The 20,496-nt window shown below is 45.6% G+C and overlaps 1 protein-coding gene across 1 annotated transcript in view; it reads left to right on the top strand.

The window, feature by feature from the left end:
• The window catches only part of LOC119963790, a 1,053,439-nt gene that overhangs the window by 774,753 nt on the left and 258,190 nt on the right, over positions 1-20,496 (top strand). Inside the window, exons 110-114 of the mRNA XM_038793076.1 lie at positions 691-823; positions 6,005-6,144; positions 8,142-8,274; positions 12,998-13,137; positions 14,035-14,167. Of these exons, the coding sequence (XP_038649004.1) occupies positions 691-823; positions 6,005-6,144; positions 8,142-8,274; positions 12,998-13,137; positions 14,035-14,167 (679 nt within the window). The remainder of the gene's footprint in view (positions 1-690; positions 824-6,004; positions 6,145-8,141; positions 8,275-12,997; positions 13,138-14,034; positions 14,168-20,496) is intronic.

The raw sequence follows: 20,496 nt of genomic DNA, 5'->3' as shown, positions 1-20,496 counted from the left end.
CTTTTCACAGTAACTTCATTGAAGCCTACTCATGACAATAAGCGATTTTCATTTAATTTCATCTGTATATGTATGACCATCCTTTCAAGCAACGATGTTTTATTGTATCCTTCTAATCCTTTCCACACTTGCTAATGAGTTGCATTCTCTGTTGGCCGTGGTGGCATGATCACATTGAAAACAGCAGGTATTTTCCATTCCCAACATGGACATGCAAAGTCACGGGCAGGACTGGAAAATTTGGAGATTGGCCAAAACTCAATTGGGTGGGATGAGCTCTTTGAACCGTAACCTGCAGAAACATCAGCGCATTCTTTCTGAATGGCATTACTGTACTAGAAGGTGATCAGAAAACTGCTTTCCGCACGTACGCTATGCTCTTTAGTATTGAGATGTTGGGCTCAGTTGCCCACTCAAAGAAGAGCATTTGGGCAATGAACTAAAATGTCCAAATTAGTTTATTCCTTCAATTTAATATTCTGCAGAAATACTCCACATGACCACGAGGGAATGCCACTGGGAAAGGTGGCTGCAGCCAAGGGTTGGTAAAGGATTTTAAGGTCCTTGTGGCCCCCTGAGTGATATTAAATTCAAACATCCCCATTTAATTAAGGGAATCAGTTTGCAGAAAACAAATTGGTTTCATGCACTGAACGTATCTTGACCTTCGCTTTATGCCTATTCTTCCAGATGATTATAAATGGGAATGAGACAAGCCAGGTTTTAGATAACCTGGATCCTGACACCAAATATGATGTTTCCCTTACTGCCATCTACCCAGACAAGACGGAAAGTGCTGATGTCTCAGCCTCCCAGCGTACATGTAAGTCTTTAGTATATAAAAATCTCCATTAGTCTTTTATACCCCCTTACCAATTATCTTCAAATATTGAAAAGAGGACAAAGTGACATGGAAAGCACATGCTGCATATTGTGATGTGCAGCAGAGCACAATGTCCTTCAGGGTGGGGTGTGGGATTAGTATGTTCCCCTGGATTCTCTGCTTCTGCTGTAGCAAAGTGTATCTATTGGCTTCATTGGCTAGCCTGCTTGTGTCCAATATTCCTGTGCCATACAGCACCTTCAGCCAGATAAGTCTATAAAACCATAGAATTCCGACAGCGTAGAAGGTGGCTATTTGGCCTTGTGTGTCTGCACCAACCCTCTGAAAGAGCAACCGAAATAGGCCCACTCCCCTGCCCAATCCCTGAAACCCCCCCTAACCGGCAGATCTGGGACTATTTAGCATGACCAATCCACCTAATGTGCACATCTTTGGACTCTGGGAGGAAATCAGTTGACCCAGAGGAAACCCACAAAGACACGGAGAGAACGTACAAGCGCCACACAGATAATCTCCCGAGGCAGGAATTGAACCCAGTTCTCTGGCGCTGCGAGGCACCAGTGATAACCCAACCCCTGATTAATCTATGCCTCCTTCAACTTGCCTCCTCTTTTATTGATGCACCCGCTTCCCGAACCCCTTATCTATTTCTCATAGAAAAATGATTGGCCTCACCCCATTTCCCCACTACCTGGGCGTAACTTGTCTATACAATGGTAAATAACAATCATATTTGTATTTACCTAACATATTTTAACAGTCTCAAGTATCTTTACTGGATGACATCAGCAGATTGATAATCATTTCAGTTAAACTAGTGATGTTTGTTTTTAGAGAAGTTGAAACAATATTGCCCCATCCCGTTTTGCTGAAGGTGAAAGGGGCGGCATGTGGCTCAGTGGCTAGCACTGGGACTGCGGCACTGAGAAGACAGAGGGTGGTGATAGAACATAGAACAGTACAGCACAGAACAGGCCCTTCGGCCCTCGATGTTGTGCCGAGCCATGATCACCCTACTCAAACCCACGTATCCACCCTATACCCGTAACCCAACAACCCCCCCCTTAACCTTACTTTTTAGGACACTATGGGCAATTTAGCATGGCCAATCCACCAAACCCGCACATCTTTGGACTGTGGGAGGAAACCGGAGCACCCGGAGGAAACCCACCCAGTCACGGGGAGGACGTGCAGACTCCGCACAGACAGTGACCCAGCCGGGAATCGAACCTGGGACCCTGGAGCTGTGAAGTATTTATGCTAACCACTATGCTACCGTGCTGCCCCTTTGTATGCTGTAACCAAGCCAATCAGATCATTGCACTTCTTTATTCTGCACACTCCAAACAGGAATCTACAAGTAAAGTGCACTCAATTGCTATTTTAATAGTTTTTTCTGAAGTATAGATTTTTTATTTTTTTTTTGGATGAATGGAAAGAAAGACTTCAGGATGGATGGAAAATTTTCAGACTGGAGACCAGTTACCAGCGGTGTACCACAGGGTTCTGTGCTGGGTCCTCTGCTTTTTGCCGTACCAGCCTCCCCGAACAGGCGCCGGATTGTGGCGACTAAGGGTTTTCACAGTAACTTTGTTTGAAGCCTACATGTGACAATAAGCGATTTTCATTTCATTTTCATTTCATTTCATTTCATTTGTGACTTTTATCAATGACTTGGAGGAGGGGGCTGAAGGCTGGGTCAGTAAATTTGCTGATGACACAAAGATTGGTGGAGTCATGGATGAGGTGCAGGGCTGTTGTAGGCTGCAAAGAGACATTGATAGGATGCAGCGCTGGGCCGAAAAATGGCAGATGGAGTTTAACCCTGATAAGTGCGACGTGATTCATTTTGGAGAGAAAAATTGAATGCGGATGACAGGGTCAACCCATGAATCCATTTGGGTGGAAATTTGGAATAGTAAGGTGAAAAAGTCACTGATTGGAGGAGTCTATAGACCACAAAAGAGTAACAATATGGTGGGGCAGTCAATTACCAAAGAAATAACTGATGCATGTAGAATTGGTGCAGTCGTTATCAAGGGGGATTTTAATCTACCTGTCGATTGGTTTAACGAGATCGGTCAAGGCATCCTGGAGGAGGAGTTTATAGAATATATCCGTGATAGTTTCCGAGAACATTATGTAATTGAACCTACAAGTGAACAAGGAGTCCTAAATCTGGTCCTGTATCATGAGACAGGATTGACTAATGATCTCATAGTTAGGGATCCTCTCGCAAGGAGCGATCACAGTATGGTGGAATTAAAAATACCGATGGAGGGTGAGAAGGTGAAATCAAACAGTAGTGTTTTGTGCTCAAACAAAGCAGATTACAATGAGATGAGAGAAGAGCTAGCTAAGGTAGTCTGGGAGCAAAGACTTAATGGGGAAACAGTTGAGGAACAGTGGAGAATCTTCCAAGCAATTTTTCACTGTTGATAGCAACAAAAAGGAAGGACAGTAGAAAGAGGGAAAATCGACCATGGATATCTAAGGAAATAAGGGAGAGTATCAAATTGAAGGAAAAAGCATCCAAAGTGGCAAAGATTAGTGGGAGACTAGAGGACTGGGAAATCTTTAGGGGGCAACAGAATGCTACTACAAAAGCTAATAATAAGAGTAAGATAGATTGTGAGAGTGAACAGGTGCAAGAATGTGGCAACTAGGAGCTTTTCAGTTAAGTATTTTTCCTGTAGAGGTTGAGAAGGGTGATTTCATAATGGGAGTTGAGGAAATGGCTGAGGAACTGAACAGGTTATTTGGGTCTGTCTTCACAATGGAAGACAGAACATGCCAGTGACTGATAGAAATGAGGCAATGACAGGTGAGGACCTTGAGATGATTGTTATCATGAAGGAGATAGTGGTGGGCAAGCTCATAGGGCTAAAGGTAGACAGGTCTCCTGGCCCTGATGGAATGCGTCACAGAGTGCTAAAAGAGATGGCTAGGGAAATAGCAAATGCACTAGTGATAATTTACCAAAATTCACGAGACTCTGGGATGGTCCCGGCGGATTGGAAATGAGCAAATGTGACACCACTGTTTAAAAAAGGAGATACGCAGAGAGCGGGTAATTATAGGCCAGTTAGCTTAACTTCGTAAGTAGGGAAGATGCTGGAGTCTATCATTAAAGATGAAATAGCGAGACGTCTGGATGGAAATTGTCTCATTGGGCAGACGCAGCATGGGTTCATAAAGGGCAAGGTCGTGCCTTACTAATTGAGTGTCATTTTTTGAGGACCTTCCAAAATGGTAGATAATGGGGAGCTAATGGATGTGGTATATCTGGATTTCAAGAAAACCTTTGGGAAGGTGCCACGCAAAACTTTGCAGCATACGATAAAGATGCATGGCATTAAGGGTAAAGTAATAGCATGGATAGAGGATTGGTTAATTAATAGAAATCATAGAGTGGGGATTAATGGGTGCTTCTCTGGTTGGCAATCAGTAGCTAGTGGTTTCAGGGATAAGTGCTGGGCCCGCAATTGTTCACAATTTGCTTCAATGATTTGGAGTTGGGGACAAAGGGCAACATGTCCAAGTTTGCAGACAACACTAAGATGAGTGGTACAGCAAAAAGTGCAGGGGATACTGGAAGTCTGCAGAGGGATTTGGATGGGTTAAGTGAATGGACTAGGGTTTGGCAGATGGAATACAATGTTGACAAATGTGAGGTTATCCACTTTGGTAGGAATCAGAGCAAACAGGATTATTAATTAAATGATAAAATATTAAAACATGCTGGTGGGGCAGGCTTGAGGGGCCATGGGGCCTACTCCTGCTCCTAGTTCTTATGTCCTTTTGTGCCTGTCAGGCAGGGAGGAAGTGATCAAGCGAGGGAATCGTGGGTTACTAAAGTAGTTGAATCACTTGTCAAGAGGAAGAAGGAGGCTTATATAAAGATGAGACGTGAAGGTTCAGTTCGGGTGCTCGAGAGTTACAAGTGAGATAGGAAGGATCAAAAGAGACAGCTACGAAGAGCCAGGAGGGGACATGAGAAATCTTTCGTTACTAGTGGTGTACCACAAAGAACTGTTTTGGGGCCACTGCTGTTTGTCATTTTTATAAATGGCCTGCAGGAGGGCGTAGAAGATGGGTGAGTAAATCTGCAGATGGCACTCAACTCGCTGGAGTTGTGGACAGTGCGGAATGATGTTGCAAGTTACAGAGGGACATAGATAAGCTGCAGAGCTGGCTGAGAGATGGCAAATTGAGTTTAACGCAGAAAAGTGTGAGGTGATTCATTTTGGAAGGAATAACAGGAAGACAGAGTACTGGGCTTATGGTAGTGTGGATGAGCAGAGAGATCACGGTCTCCATGTACATAGATCCCTGAAAGTTGCCACCCAGGTTGATAGGTTGGTTAAGAAGGCGGACGGTGTGTTAGCTTTTATTGGCAATGGATTCGGTTTCAGAGCCATGAGGTCAAATTGCAGCTGTACAAAACTCTGGTGCGGCCACATTTGGAGTGTTGCGTGCAATTCTGGTCACTGCATTACAGGAAGAATATGGAAGCATTAGTCAGGGTGCAGAGGAGATTCATCAGGATGTTGCCGGTTATGGAGGGAAGACCTAATGAGGGAAGGCAGAGGGACTTGAGGCTGTTCTCATTAGAGGGAAGAAGGTTCAGATGTGACTTAATTGAGGCATACAAAATGATCAGAGGATTAGATACGGTGGACAGTGAGAACCTTTTTCCTCGGGTGGTGATTTCTAGAACGAGGGTACATCACTTTCAATTGAGGGAGATAGATACAGGACAGATGTCAGAGGTAGGTTCTTTACTCAGCGAGTAGTAAGGCCGTGGAATGCCCTGCCTGCAACAGTAGTGGACTCGCCAATATTAAGAGCATTTAAATGGTCATTGGATAAACACATGGATGATAAGAGAATAGTGTAGATGGGCTTGACAGTGGTTTCACAGGTCGGCGCAACATGGAGTGCCGAAGTGCCTGTACTGTTCTATGTTCTATGTTCTGAAGTGACTCAGGACATTTACTGCATTAAAGGCACTGTTATCAATGCAAGTTGTTTGTGATCAGTGCCAGTGTCTCAAATCTTTGCTTAGATATCCTCCCTTTCTTCATCATTTCTACTCTGTCAGATTCTGTTACCTTTCTGCTACATGTGTACATTTAAGGTCTCATTCTGCTCACACAGTGGTTGTCCAACCACCATCAAACCTACGCTTCTCGGACATCTCGAGGAAAAGTTTCCGGATGGACTGGGATCATGGATCGGAGGAGGCGGACCAGTACAGAATCAGCTGGGTTCCATCTGGGGGAGGGGACAAAAAAGAGGTGATGAAATCCATACTTTCTGCTTCTGTGTAGCTCCAGCTGATTTTTAAATTTGCCTTGCAACATGCGAGTGTGAAGCAAAACCGCTGTCAGCCAGATCTGTATATGTCTGAAAATGTTCCTCCTTTCCAGCAACGATGTTTTATTGTATCCTTGTAAACCTTTCCACACTTGCTCATGAGTTGCATTCTCTGTTGGCCGTGGGGGCATGATCTCACTGAAAACAGCAGGTATTTTCCATTTCCAACAGGGACACGCAGTCACAGGCAGGACTGGAAAATTTGGATATTGGCCAAAACTCAATTGGGTAGGATGAGCTCTTTGAACCGTAACCTGCAGAAACATCAGCACATTCTTTCTGAATGGCATTACTGTACTAGAAGGTGATCAGAAAACTGCTTTCCGCACGGACCATATGCTCTTTAGTATTGAGATGTTAGGCTCAGTTGCCCACTCAAAGAAGCCATGATGTGGAGATGCCGGCGTTGGACTGGGGTGAGCACAGTAAGAAGTCTTACAACACCAGGTTAAAGTCCAACAGGTTTGTTTCAAACACGAGCTTTCGGAGCACGGCTCCTTCTTCAGGTGAATGGAAAGGCTTGTTCCAGAAATGTTTATATAGACACAGTCAGAGATGCCCCGGAATGCGAGCACCTGCAGGCAATCAAATCATCAAAGATGCAGAGAGAGAGGTAACTCCAGGTTAAAGTGGTGTGAATTGTCCCAAGCCAGTTCAGTCGGTAGGCCTCTGCAAGTCCAGGCTTGTTGGTGGGGGCCGAATGTAATGCGACATGAATCCCAGATCCCGGTTGAGTCCGCATTCATGCGTGCGGAACTTAGCTATAAGTTTTTGCTCAGCAATTTTGCGTTGTCGCGTCTCCTGAAGGCCTCCTTGTAGAATGCTGACCCGGAGATCAGAGGCTGAATGTCCTTGACTGCTGAAGTGTTCCCCAACTGGAAGGGAACAGTCCTGCCTGTTGATAGTCGCACGATGCCCGTTTATTCGTTGTCGCAGTGTCTGCATGGTCTCGCCAATGTACCACGCTTCGGGACATCCTTTCCTGCAGCGTATGAGGTAGACTACATTGGTCGAGTCGCACGAGTATGCGCCGCGTACTCGTGCGACTCGACCAATGTAGTCTACCTCATACGCTGCAGGAAAGGATGTCCCGAAGCGTGGTACATTGGCGAGACCATGCAGACACTGCGACAACGAATAAACGGGCATCGTGCGACTATCAACAGGCAGGACTGTTCCCTTCCAGTTGGGGAACACTTCAGCAGTCAAGGACATTCAGCCTCTGATCTCCGGGTCAGCATTCTACAAGGAGGCCTTCAGGAGACGCGACAACGCAAAATTGCTGAGCAAAAACTTATAGCTAAGTTCCGCACGCATGAATGCGGACTCAACCGGGATCTGGGATTCATGTCGCATTACATTCGGCCCCCACCAACAAGCCTGGACTTGCAGAGGCCTACCGACTGAACTGGCTTGGGACAATTCACACCTCTTTAACCTGGAGTTACCTCTCTCTCTGCATCTTTGATGATTTGATTGCCTGCAGGTGCTCGCATTCCGGGGCATCTCTGACTGTGTCTATATAAACATTTCTGGAACAAGCCTTTCCATTCACCTGAAGAAGGAGCCGTGCTCCGAAAGCTCGTGTTTGAAACAAACCTGTTGGACTTTAACCTGGTGTTGTAAAACTTCTTACTGCACTCAAAGAAGAGCATTTGCGTAATGAACAAAACCGTCCGAATTAGTTCATTCCTTCAATTTAATACTCTGCAGAAATACTCCACGTGACCACGAGGGAATGCCACTGGGAAAGGTGGCTGCAGCCAAGGGTTGGTAAAGGATTTTAAGGTCATTGTGGCCCCCTGAGTGATATCAAATTCAAACATCCCCATTTAATTAAGGGAATCAGTTTGCAGAAAACAAATTGGTTTCATGCACTGAACGAATATTGAGCTTCGCTTTATGCCTATTGTTCCAGATGATTATAAATGGCAAAGAGACAAGCCAGGTTTTAGAAAACCTGAATCCTGACACCTTATATGATGTTACCCTTACTGCCATCTACCCAGACAAGACGGAAAGTGACGGCGTCTCAGCCTCCCAGCGTACATGTAAGTCTTTAGTATATAAAAATCTCCATTAGTCTTTTCTACCCCCTTACCAATTATCTTCAAATATTGAAAAGAGAACAAAGTGACATGGAAAGCACATGCTGCATATTGTGATGTGCAGCAGGTCACAATGTCCTTCAGGATGGGGTGTGGGATTAGTATGTTCCCCTGGATTCTCATCTTCTGCTGTAGCAAAGTGTATCTATTGGCTTCATTGGCTAGACTTCCTGTGTCCAATATTCCTGTGCCATACAGCACCTTCAGCCAGATAAAACTACAAAACCATAGAATTCTGACAGTGTAGAAGGAGGCTATTTGGCCTTGTGTGTCTTCACCGACCCTCTGAAAGAGCAACCGAAATAGGCCGACTCCCCTGCCCAATCCCTGAAACCCCCCCTAACCGGCACATCTGGGACTATTTAGCATGACCATTCCACCTAATGTGCACACCTTTGGACTGTGGGAGGAAATCGGAGGACCCTGAGGAAACCCACAAAGACACGGAGAGAACGTACAAGCGCCACACAGACAACCTACCGAGGCAGGAATTGAACCCAGTTCTCTGGCGCTGTGAGGCAGCAGTGATAAACCAACCCCTGATTAATTTATGCCTCCCTCAACTTGCCTCCTCTTTTATTGATGGACCCGCTGCTCCAATCCCTTATCTATTCCTTATAGAAAATTGATTGGCCTCACCCCATTTCCCCACTACCTGGGCGTAACTTGTCTATACAAAGGGAAATAACAATCATATTTGTATTTATCTAACACAGTTTAACAGTCTCAAGTATCTTTACTGGATGACATCAGCAGATTGCTAATCATTTCAGTTAAACTAGTGATGTTTGTTTTTAGAGAATTTGAACCAATATTGCCCCATCCCGTTTTGCTGAAGGTGAAAGGGGTGGCATGTGGCACAGTGGCTAGCACTGGGACTGCAGCACTGAGAAGACAGAGGGTGGTGATGGATGGAAAATTTTCAGACTGGAGACCAGTTATCAGCGGTGTAACACAGTGTTCTGTGCTGGGTCCTTTGCTTTTTGCCGTACCAGCCTCCCCGAACAGGCGCCGGATTGTGGCGACTAGGGGCTTTTCACAGTAACTTTATTTGAAGCCTACATGTGACAATAAGCGATTTTCATTTCATTTTCATTTCATTTAATTTCATTTGTGACTTTTATCAATGACTTGGAGGAGGGGGCAGAAGGCTGGGTCAGTAAATTTGCTGATGATACAAAGATTGGTGGAGTCATGGATCAGGTGCAGGGTTGTTGTAGGCTGCAAAGAGACATTGATAGGATGCCGAGCTGGGACCAAAAATTGCAGATGGAGTTTAACCCTGATAAGTGCGAGGTGATTCATTTTGGAGAACAAAATTGAATGCGGATTAAAGGGTCAACCCATGAATCCATTTGGGTGGAAATTTGGAATAGTAAGGTGAAAAAGTCACTGATAGGAGTAGTCAATAGACCACAAAATAGTAGCAATATGGTGGGGCAGTCAATAAACAAAGAAATAACTGATGCATGTAGAAATGGTGCAGTCGTTATCAAGGGGGATTTTAATCTACCTGTCGATTGGTTTAACGAGATCGGTCAAGGCATCCTGGAGGAAGAGTTTACAGAATGTATCCGTGATAGTTTCCTAGAACATTATGTAATCGAACGTACAAGTGAAGAAGCAGTCCTAGTTCTGGTCCTGTATCATTAGACAGGATTGACTAATGATCTCATAGTTCGGGATCCTCTCGCAAGGATTTGGGGCTGGTTTAGCTCACTAAGCTAAATCGCTGGCTTTTAAAGCAGTCCAAGCAGGCCAGCAGCACGGTTCGATTCCCGTACCAGCATCTCCAGACAGGCGCCGGAATGTGGCGACTAGGGGCTTTTCACAGTAACTTAATTGAAGCCTACTCGTGACAATAAGCGATTTTCATTTCAAGTAGCGATCACAGTATGGTGTAATTTAAAATACTGATGGAGGGTGAGAAGGTGAAATCAAACAGTAGTGTTTTGTGCTCAAGCAAAGCAGATTACAATGAGATGAGAGAAGATATAGCAAAGGTAGACTGGGAGCAAAGCATCCAAAGTGGCAAAGATTAGTGGGAGACTAGAGGACTGGGAAATCTTTAGGGGGCACAGAAAGCTACTACAAAAGCTATAAATAAGAGTAAGATAGATTGTGAGCGTGAACAGGTGCAGGAATGTGGCAACTAGGGGCTTTTCAGGTAAATATTTTTCCTGTAGAGGATGAGAAGCGTGATTTAATAATGGGAGTTGAGGAAATGGCTGAGGAACTGAACAGGTTATTTGGGTCTGTCTTCACATTGGAAGACCTAACATGCCAGTGACTGATAGAAATGAGGCTATGACAGGTGAGGACCTTGAGATGATTGTTATCATGAAGGAGATAGTGGTGGGCAAGCTCATAGGTCAAAAGGTAGACAGGTCTCCTGGCCCAGATGGAATGCATCCCAGAGTGCTAAAAGAAATGGCTAGGGAAAATGCAAATGCACTAGCGATAATTTACGGAAATTCCCTAGACTCTGGGATGGTCCCGGCGGATTGGAAATGAGCAAACGTGACACCACTGTTTAAAAAAGGAGATAGGCAGAGAGCGGGTAATTATAGGCCAGTTAGCTTAACTTTGGGAGTAGGGAAGATGCTGGAATCTATCATCAAAGAAGAAATAGCGAGACGTCTGGATGGAAATTGTCTCATTGGGCAGACGCAGCATGGGTTCATAAAGGGCAAGGTCGTGCCTTACTAATTGAATGTAATTTTTTGAGGGCCTTCCAAAGTGGTAGATAATGGGGAGCTAATGGATGTGGTATGTCTGGATTTCAAGAAAACCTGTGGCAAGGTGCCACACAAAACTTTGCAGCATACGATAAAGATGCATGGCATTAAGGGTAAAGTGGTAGCATGGATAGAGGATTGGTTAATTAATAGAAATCATAGAGTAGGGATTAATGGGTGCTTCTCTGGTTGGCAATCAGTAGCTAGTGGTTTCAGGGATCAGTGCTGGGCCCGCAAATGTTCACAATTTGCTTCAATGATTTGGAGTTGGGGACAAAGGGCAACATGTCCAAGTTTGCAGACGACACTAAGATGAGTGGTACAGCAAAAAGTTCAGGGGATACTGGAAGTCTGCAGAGGGATTTGGATGGGTTAAGTGAATACTAGGGTCTGGCAGATGGAATACAATGTTGACAAATGTGAGGTTATCCACTTTGGTAGGAATCAGAGCAAACAGGATTACTAATTAAATGATAAAATATTAAAACATGCTGGTGGGGCAGGCTCGAGGGGCCATGGGGCCGACTCCTGCTCCTAGTTCTTATGTACTTATGTCCTCATGTGCCTGTCAGGCAGGGTGGAAGTGGTCAAGCGAGGGAATCGTGGTTTACTAAAGTAGTTGAATCACTTGTCAAGAGGAAGAAGGAGGCTTATATAAAGATGAGACGTGAAGGTTCAGTTAGGGTGCTCGACAGTTACAAGTTAGATAGGAAGGATCAAAAGAGACAGCTATGAAGAGCCAGGAGGGGACGTGAGAAATCTTTTGATACTAGTGGTGTACCACAAAGAACTGTTTTGGGGCCACTGCTGTTTGTCATTTTTATAAATGGCCTGCAGGAGGGCGTAGAAGATGGGTGAGTAAATCTGCTGATGGCACTCAACTCGCTGGAGTTGTGGACAGTGCGGAAGGATGTTGCAAGTTACAGAGGGACATAGATAAGCTGCAGAGCTGGCTGAGAGATGGCAAATAGAGTTTAATGCAGAAAAGTGTGAGGTGATTCATTTTGGAAGGAATAACAGGAAGACAGAGTACTGGACTAATGGTATTCTTGGTAGTGTGGATAAGCAGAGAGATCTCGGTGTCCATGTACATAGATCCCTGAAAGTTGCCACCCAGGTTGATAGGGTTGATAAGAAGGCGGACGGTGTGTTAGCTTTTATTGGCAGATGGATAGTGTTTCAGAGCCATGAGGTCAAATTGCAGCTGTACAAAACTATGGTGTGGTCACATTTGGAGTGTTGCGTGCAATTCTGGCCACTGCATTACAGGAAGAATATGGAAGCATTAGTAACGGTGCAGAGGAGTTTCATCAGGATGTTGCCTGTTATGGAGGGAAGACCTAATGAGGGAAGGCAGAGGGACTTGAGGCTGTTCTCATTAGAGGGAAGAAGTTTCAGATGTGACTTAATTGAGGCATACAAAATGATCAGAGGATTAGATACGCTGGACAGTGAGAATCTTTTTCCTCCGGTGGTGATTTCTAGAACGAGGGTACATCGCTTTCAATTGAGGGAGATAAATACAGGACAGATGTCAGAGGTAGGTTCTTTACTCAGAGAGTAGTAAGGCCGTGGAATGCCCTGCCTGCAACAGTAGTGGACTCGCCAATATTAAGAGCATTTAAATGGTCATTGGATAAACATAAGGATGATAAGAGAATAGTGTAGATGGGCTTGACAGTGGTTTCACAGGTTGGCACAACATGGAGGGCCGAGGTGCCTGGACTGTTCTATGTTCTATGTTCTGAAGTGACTCAGGACATTTACTGCATTAAAGGCACTGTTATCAATGCAGGTTGTTTGTGATCAGTGCCAGTATCTCAAATCTTTGCTCAGATATCCTCCCTTTCCTCATCATTTCAACTCTGTCAGATTCTGTTACCTTTCTACTACATGTGTACATTTAAGGTCTCATTCTTCTCACACAGCGGTTGTCCAACCACCATCAAACCTACGCTTCTCGGACATCACAAAGAAAAGTTTCCGGATGGACTGGGATCATGGATCGGAGGAGGCGGACCAGTACAGAATCAGCTGGGTTCCATCTGCAGGAGGGGACAAAAAAGAGGTGATGAAATCCATACTTTCTGCTTCTGTGTAGCTCCAGCTGATTTTTAATTTTGCCTTGCAACATGCACGTGGTTGATTTAGCTGGTTTAGCGCACCAAGCTAAATCACTGGCTTTTAATGCAGACCAAGCAGGCCAGCAGCACGGTTCGATTCCCGTACCAGCCTCCCCGGACAGGCACTGGAATGTGGCGACTGGGGGCTTTTCACAGTAACTTCATTGAAGCCGACTCGTGACAATAAGCGATGTTCATTTCATTTAATCTGTATATGTATGAACATTTTCCTCCTTCCCAGCAACGATGTATCATTGTATCCTTGTCATCCTTTCCACACTTGCTAATGAGTTGCATTCTCTGTTGGCCGTGGTGGCATGATCACACTGAAAACAGCAGGTATTTTCCATTCCCAACAGGGACAGGCAAAGTCACGGGCAGGACTGGAAAATTTGGAGATTGGCCAAAACTCAATTGGGTAGGATGAGCTCTTTGAACCGTAACCTGCAGAAACATCAGCGCATTCTTTCTGAATGGCATTACTGTACAAGAAGGTGATCAGAAAACTGCTGTTCGCACATACGCTGTGCTCTTTAGTATTGAGATGTTAGGCTCAGGTGCCCACTCAAAGAAGAGCATTTGCACAATTAACAAAACCGTCCAAATGAGTTTATTCCTTCAATTTCATATTCTGCAGAAATACTCCACATGACCACGAGGGAATGCCACTGGGAAAGGTGGCTGCAGCCAAGGGTTGGTAAAGGATTTTAAGGTCCTTGTGGCCCCCTGAGTGATATCAAATTCAAACATCCCCATTTAATTAAGGGAATCTGTTTGCAGAAAACAAATTGGTTTCATGCACTGAACGTATCTTGACCTTCGCTTTATGCCTATTCTTCCAGGTGATTATAAATGGCAAAGAGACAAGCCAGGTTTTAGATAACCTGGATCCTGACACCAAATATGATGTTACCCTTACTGCCATCTACCCAGATAAGACGGAAAGTGATGACGTCTTAGGCTCCGAGCGCACATGTAAGTCTTTTGTATTTAAAAATCTCCATTAGTCTTTTCTACCCCCTTACCAATTATCTTCAAATATTGAAAAGAGGACAAAGTGACATGGAAAGCACATGCTGCATGTTGTGATGTGCAGCAGAGCACAATGTCCTTCAGGATGGGGTGTGGGATTAGTATATTCCCCTGGATTCTCTGCTTCTGCTGTTGCAAAGTGTATCTATTGGCTTCATTGGCTAGCCTGCTTGTGGCCAATATTCCTGGGCCATACAGCACCTTCAGCCAGATAAAACTATAAAACCACAGAATTCCGACAGTGTAGAAGGAGGTTATTTGGCCTTGTGTGTCTGCACCGACCCTCTGAACGAGGAACCTAATTAGGCCCACTCCCCTGCCCAATCCCTGAAACCCCCCCTAACCAGCACATCTGGGACTATTTAGCATGACCAATCCACCTAATGTGCACATCTTTGGACTCTGGGAGGAAATCGAAGGACCCTAAGGAAACCCACAAAGACACGGAGAGAACGTACAAGCGCCACACAGACAATCTCCCGAGGCAGGAATTGAACCCAGTTCTCTGACGCTGTGAGGCACCAGTGATAACCCAACCCCTGATTAATTTATGCCTCCCTCAACTTGCCTGCTCTTTTATTTATGGACCCATTTCCCCAACCCCTTATCTATTCCTCATAGAAAAATGATTGGCCTCACCCCATTACCCCACTACCTGGGCGTAACTTGTCTATACAAAGGGAAATAACAATCATATTTGTATTTACCTAACATATTTTAACAGTCTCAAGTATCTTTACTGGATGACATCAGCAGATTGATAATCATTTCAGTTAAACTAGTGATGTTTGTTTTTAGAGAATTTGAAACAATATTGCCCCATCCCGTTTTGCTGAAGATGAAAGGGGTGGCATGCGGCACAGTGGCTAGCACTGGGACTGCGGCACTGACAAGACAGAGGGTGGTGATGGATGGCAAATTTTCAGACTGGAGACCAGCTACCAGCGGTGTAACACAGTGTTCTGTGCTGGGTCCTCTCTATTTGCTGTACCAGCCGCCCCGAACAGGCGCCGGATTGTGGCGACTAGGGGCTTTTCACAGTAACTATGTTTGAAGCCTACATGTGACAATAAGCGATTTTCATTTCATTTTCATTTCATTTCATTTCATTTGTGACTTTTTATCAATGACTTGGAGGAGGGGGCTGAAGGCTGGGTCAGTAAATTTGCTGATGACACAAAGATTGGTGGAGCCATGGATGAGGTGCAGGGCTGTTGTAGGCTGCAAAGAGACATTGATAGGATGCAGCGCTGGGCCGAAAAATGGCAGATGGAGTTTAACCCTGATAAGTGCGACGTGATTCATATTGGAGAAAAAAATTGAATGCGGATTACAGGGTCAACCCATCAATCCATTTGGGTGGAAATTTGGAATAGTAAGGTGAAAAAGTCACTGATAGGAGTAGTCTATAGACCACAAAAGAGTAACAATATGGTGGGGCAGTCAATAAACAAAGAAATAACTGATGCATGTAGAAATGGTGCAGTCGTTATCAAGGGGGATTTTAATCTACCTGTCGATTCGTTTAACGAGATCGGCCAAGGCAGCCTGGAGGAAGAGTTTACACAATGTATCCATGATAGTTTCCTAGAACATTATGTAATAGAACTTACAAGTGAACAAGCAGTCCTAGTTCTGGTCCTGTATCATGAGACAGGATTTACTAATGATCTCTTAGTTCGGGATCCTCTCGCAAGTAGCGATCACAGTATGGTGGAATTTAAAATACAGATGGAGGGTGAGAAGGTGAAATCAAACAGTAGTGTTTTGTGCTCAAACAAAGCAGATTACAATGAGATGAGAGAAGAGCTAGCTAAGGTAGACTGGGAGCAAAGACTTAATGGGGAAACAGTTGAGGAACAGTGGAGAACCTTCCAAGCGATTTTTCACTGTTGATACTGGAAGGAAGGACAGTCGAAAGAGGGAAAATTGACAATGGATATCTAAGGAAATAAGGGAGAGTATCAAATTGAAGGAAAAAGCATCCAAAGTGGCAAAGATTAGTGGGAGACTAGAGGACTGGGAAATCTTTAGGGGGCAACAGAAAGCTACTACAAAAGCTATAATGAAGAGTAAGATCGATTGTGAGAGTGAACAGGTGCAGGAATGTGGCAACTAGGGGCTTTTCAGGTAAATATTTTTCCTGTAGAAGATGAAAAGGTTGATTTAATAATGGGAGTTGAGGAAATGGCTGAGGAACTGAACAGGTTATTTGGGTCTGTCTTCACAGTGGAAGACACAACATGCCAGTGACTGATAGAAATGAGGCTATGACAGGTGAGGACCTTGAGATGATTGTTATCACGAAGGAGATAGTGATGGGCAAGCTCATAGGGCTAAAGGTAGACAGGTCTCCTGGCCCTGATGCAGTGCATCCCAGAGTGCTAAAAGAGATGGCTAGGGAAAAGCAAATGCAATAGTGATAATTTACCAAAATTCACGAGACTCTGGGATGGTCCCGGCGGATTGGAAATGTGCAAACGTGACACCACTGTTTAAGAAAGGAGGTAGGCAGAGAGCGGGTAATTATAGGCCAGTTAGCTTAACTTCGGTAGTAGGGAAGATGCTGGAGTCTATCATCAAAGAAGAAATAGGGCAGCACGGTGGCACAGTGGTTAGCATTGCTGCCTACGGCGCTGGGGACCCGGGTTCGAATCCCGGTTCTTGGTCACTGTCTGTGTGGAGTTTGCACATTCTTCCCGTGTCTGAGTGGGTTTCACCCGCACAACCCAAAAGATGTGCAGGTTAGGTGGACTGGCCACACTAAATTGCCCGTTAATTGGAAAAAATAATTGGGTACTCTAAATTTTTTTTTTAAAAATCAAAGAAGAAATAGCGAGACGTCTGGATGGAAATTGTCTCATTGGGCAGACGCAGCATGGGTTCATAAAGGTCAAGGTCGTGCCTTACTAATTGACAGTAATTTTTTGAGGACCTTCCAAAGTGGTAGATAATGGGGAGCTAATGGATGTGGTATGTCTGGATTTCAAGAAAACCTTTGGGAAGGTGGCACACAAAACTTTGCAGCATACGATAAAGATGCATGGCATTAAGGGTAAAGTAATAGCATGGATAGAGGATTGGTTAATTAATAGAAAGCAGAGAGTGGGGATTAATGGGTGCTTCTCTGGTTGGCAATCAGTAGCTAGTGGTTTCAGGGATCAGTGCTGGGCCCGCAATTGTTCACAATTTGCTTCAATGATTTGGATTGGATTGGATTGGATTTGTTTATTGTCACGTGTACCGAGGTACAGTGAAAAGTATTTTTCTGCAAGCAGCTCAACAGATCATTCAGTACATGGGAAGAAAAGGGAATTGAACAGAATTCAAGAAAATACATGAGAATACATAATAGGGCAACACAATATATACAATGTACTACATAAGCATTGGCATCGGATAAAGCAGACAAGGGTGTAGTGTTAATGAGGACAGTCCATAAAAGGGTCATTTAGGAGTCTGGTGTCAGTGGGGAAGAAGCTGTTTTTGAGTATGTTCGTCCGTGTTCTCAGACTTCTGAATCTCCTGCCCGATGGAAGAAGTTGGAAAAGTGAGTAAGCCGGGTGGGAGGGATCCTTGATTATGCTGCCTGCTTTCCCCCGGCAGCGGGAGGTGTAGATGGAATCAATGGATGGGAGGCAGGTTCGTGTGATGGACTGGGCGGTATTCACGACTCTCTGAAGTTCCTTGCAGTCCTGGGCCGAGCAGTTGCCATACCAGGCTGTGATGCAGCCCGAGAGGATGCTCTCTATAGTGCATCTGTAAAAGTTGGTAAGGGTTAATGTGGACATGCCAAATTTCCTTAGTTTCCTGAGGAAGTAAAGGCGCTGTTGTGCTTTCTTGGTGATAGCGTCGACGTGGGTGGACCAGGATAGATTTTTGGTGATGTGCACCCCTAGGAATTTGAAACTGCTCACCATCTCTACCTCGGCTCCGTTGATGCTGACAGGGGTGTGTACAGTACTTTGCTTCCTGAAGTCGATGACCAGCTCTTTAGTTTTGCTGGCATTAAGGGAGAGATTGTTGTCGTTGCACCACTCCACTAGGTTCTCCATCTCCCTCCTGTATTCAGACTCGTCGTTATTCGAGATCCGGCCCACTATGGTCGTATCGTCAGCAAACTTGTAGATGGAGTTGGAACCAAGTTTTGCCATGCAGTCGTGTGTGTACAGGGAGTAGAGTAGGGGGCTAAGTACGCAGCCTTGCGGGGCATCGGTGTTGAGGACTATTGTGGAGGAGGTGTTGGTGTTCATTCTTACTGACTGTGGTCTGTTGGTCAGAAACTCAAGGATCCAGTTGCAGAGTGGAGAGCCAAGTCCTAGGTTTTGGAGCTTTGATATGAGCTTGGCTGGGATTATGGTGTTGAAGGCGGAGCTATAGTCAATAAATAGGAGTCTGATGTAGGAGTCCTTGTTTTCGAGATGCTCTAGGGATGAGTGTAGGGCCAGGGAAATGGCGTCTGATGTAGACCGGTTGCGACGGTATGCGAATTGAAGTGGGTCAAGGCGTTCCGGGAGTATGGAGGTGATGCGCTTCATGATCAGCCTCTCGAAGCACTTCATTACAACTGACGTCAGGGCCACCGGGCGGTAGTCATTGAGGCACGTTGCCTGGTTCTTCTTTGGTACCGGTATGATGGTGGTCTTCTTGAAGCAGGTGGGGACCTCGGAGTGGAGTAGGGATAGGTTAAAGATGTCTGCGAAAACCTCTGCCAGCTGGTCCGCGCAGGTTCTGAGTGCACGACCAGGGATCCCGTCCGGGCCCATCGCCTTCCGTGGGTTCACTTTCAGGAAGGCCGATCTGACTTCGGAAACTGTGATGGTGGGTACGGGTGAATTATGGGTTGCTGGGGCACTCGATAGCGGGTTGTTGGTTACCTGCTCAAACCGAGCATAGAATGCATTAAGTTCATCGGGGAGGGGTGCACTGCTGCCAGAGATACTGCTCGGCTTCGCTTTGTAGCCCGTTCTGTTGCTTAGTCCTTGCCACAACCGCCGAGAGTCTGTCTGTGACTCTAGCTTAGTTTGATATTCTCTCTTGGCATCTCGGATGGCTTTGCGGAGGTCGTACCTGGATTTCTTGTATAGGACAGGGTCGTCTGCCTTGAACGCCTCAGATCTGTCCTTCAGTAGGGAGTCAATCTCGCGGTTGAGCCATGGTTTCCGATTGGGGAACGTACGTACTGCTTTCTTTGGCACGCAGTCGTCCACACATTTGCTGATGAAGTCTGTGACGGTGGTGACATACTCATTTAAGTTAGTCGCTGAGTTCTTAAATATGGACCAGTCCACTGTCTCCAAGCAGTCACGTAAGAGCTCTTCTGTCTCCTCAGACCAGCACTGCACAACCTTCTTAGCTGGATTCTCCCGCTTGAGTTTCTGCTTGTAAGCCGGGAGAAGGAGCACAGTCTTATGGTCTGATTTCCCAAAGTGCGGTCGGGGGATGGAACGGTAGGCGCCCTTGATTTTTGAGTAGCAGTGGTCAAGAGTGTTGTCGCCCCGGGTGGTACAGATGTGCTGGTGGAATTTTGGCAGTACATTCTTGAGGTTGGCTTTGTTGAAGTCTCCGGCCACAATGAACAGGGCCTCCGGGTGTTCTGTTTCATAGTTGTTTATGACTGTGTACAGTTCATCCAGCGCCTTCCTCACTTCTGCCTGGGCTGGGATGTAGACCGCTGTGACAGATGTGATAGACCGTGGAAGATAGTATGGGCGGCACTTTACGGTCAAGTATTCCAAGTCTGGGGAGCAGTAGGTCGCCAGGGTCACCACATCCAAGCACCAGGAGGCGTTGATGAGGAGGCAAACCCCTCCACCCATCGCTTTGCCTGAAGATGCCGTGCGGTCCGCCCGGTGAATAGAGAAGCCTTCAGGTTGTATGGCACAGTCCGGTGAGGCGGGGGTGAGCCATGTCTCTGTGAAACAGAGCACACAGCAGTCTCTTACTTCCCTCCGAGAGGTAAGTCTGGCGTTAAGTTCATCCAGCTTGTTTTCAATCGCTTGGACGTTTGCCAGGAGTATGCTGGGAAGAGGGGTCTTGAAACCGCGTTGCTTCAGTCTAACCTGCAGACCGCTGCGTTTCCCTCGGAGTTGGGGTTTTGGATTTGGAGTTGGGGACGAAGGGCAACATGCCCAAGTTTGCAGACAACACTAAGATGAGTGGTACAGCAAAAAGTGCAGGGGATACTGGAAGTCTGCAGAGGGATTTGGATGGGTTAAGTGAATGGACTAGGGTCTGGCAGATGGAATACAATGTTGACAATTGTGAGGTTA

This window comes from Scyliorhinus canicula, chromosome 3 (assembly GCF_902713615.1).
Source record: "Scyliorhinus canicula chromosome 3, sScyCan1.1, whole genome shotgun sequence".
NCBI lineage: Eukaryota > Metazoa > Chordata > Chondrichthyes > Carcharhiniformes > Scyliorhinidae > Scyliorhinus > Scyliorhinus canicula.
This window is presented reverse-complemented; position numbering and strand designations above follow the sequence as displayed.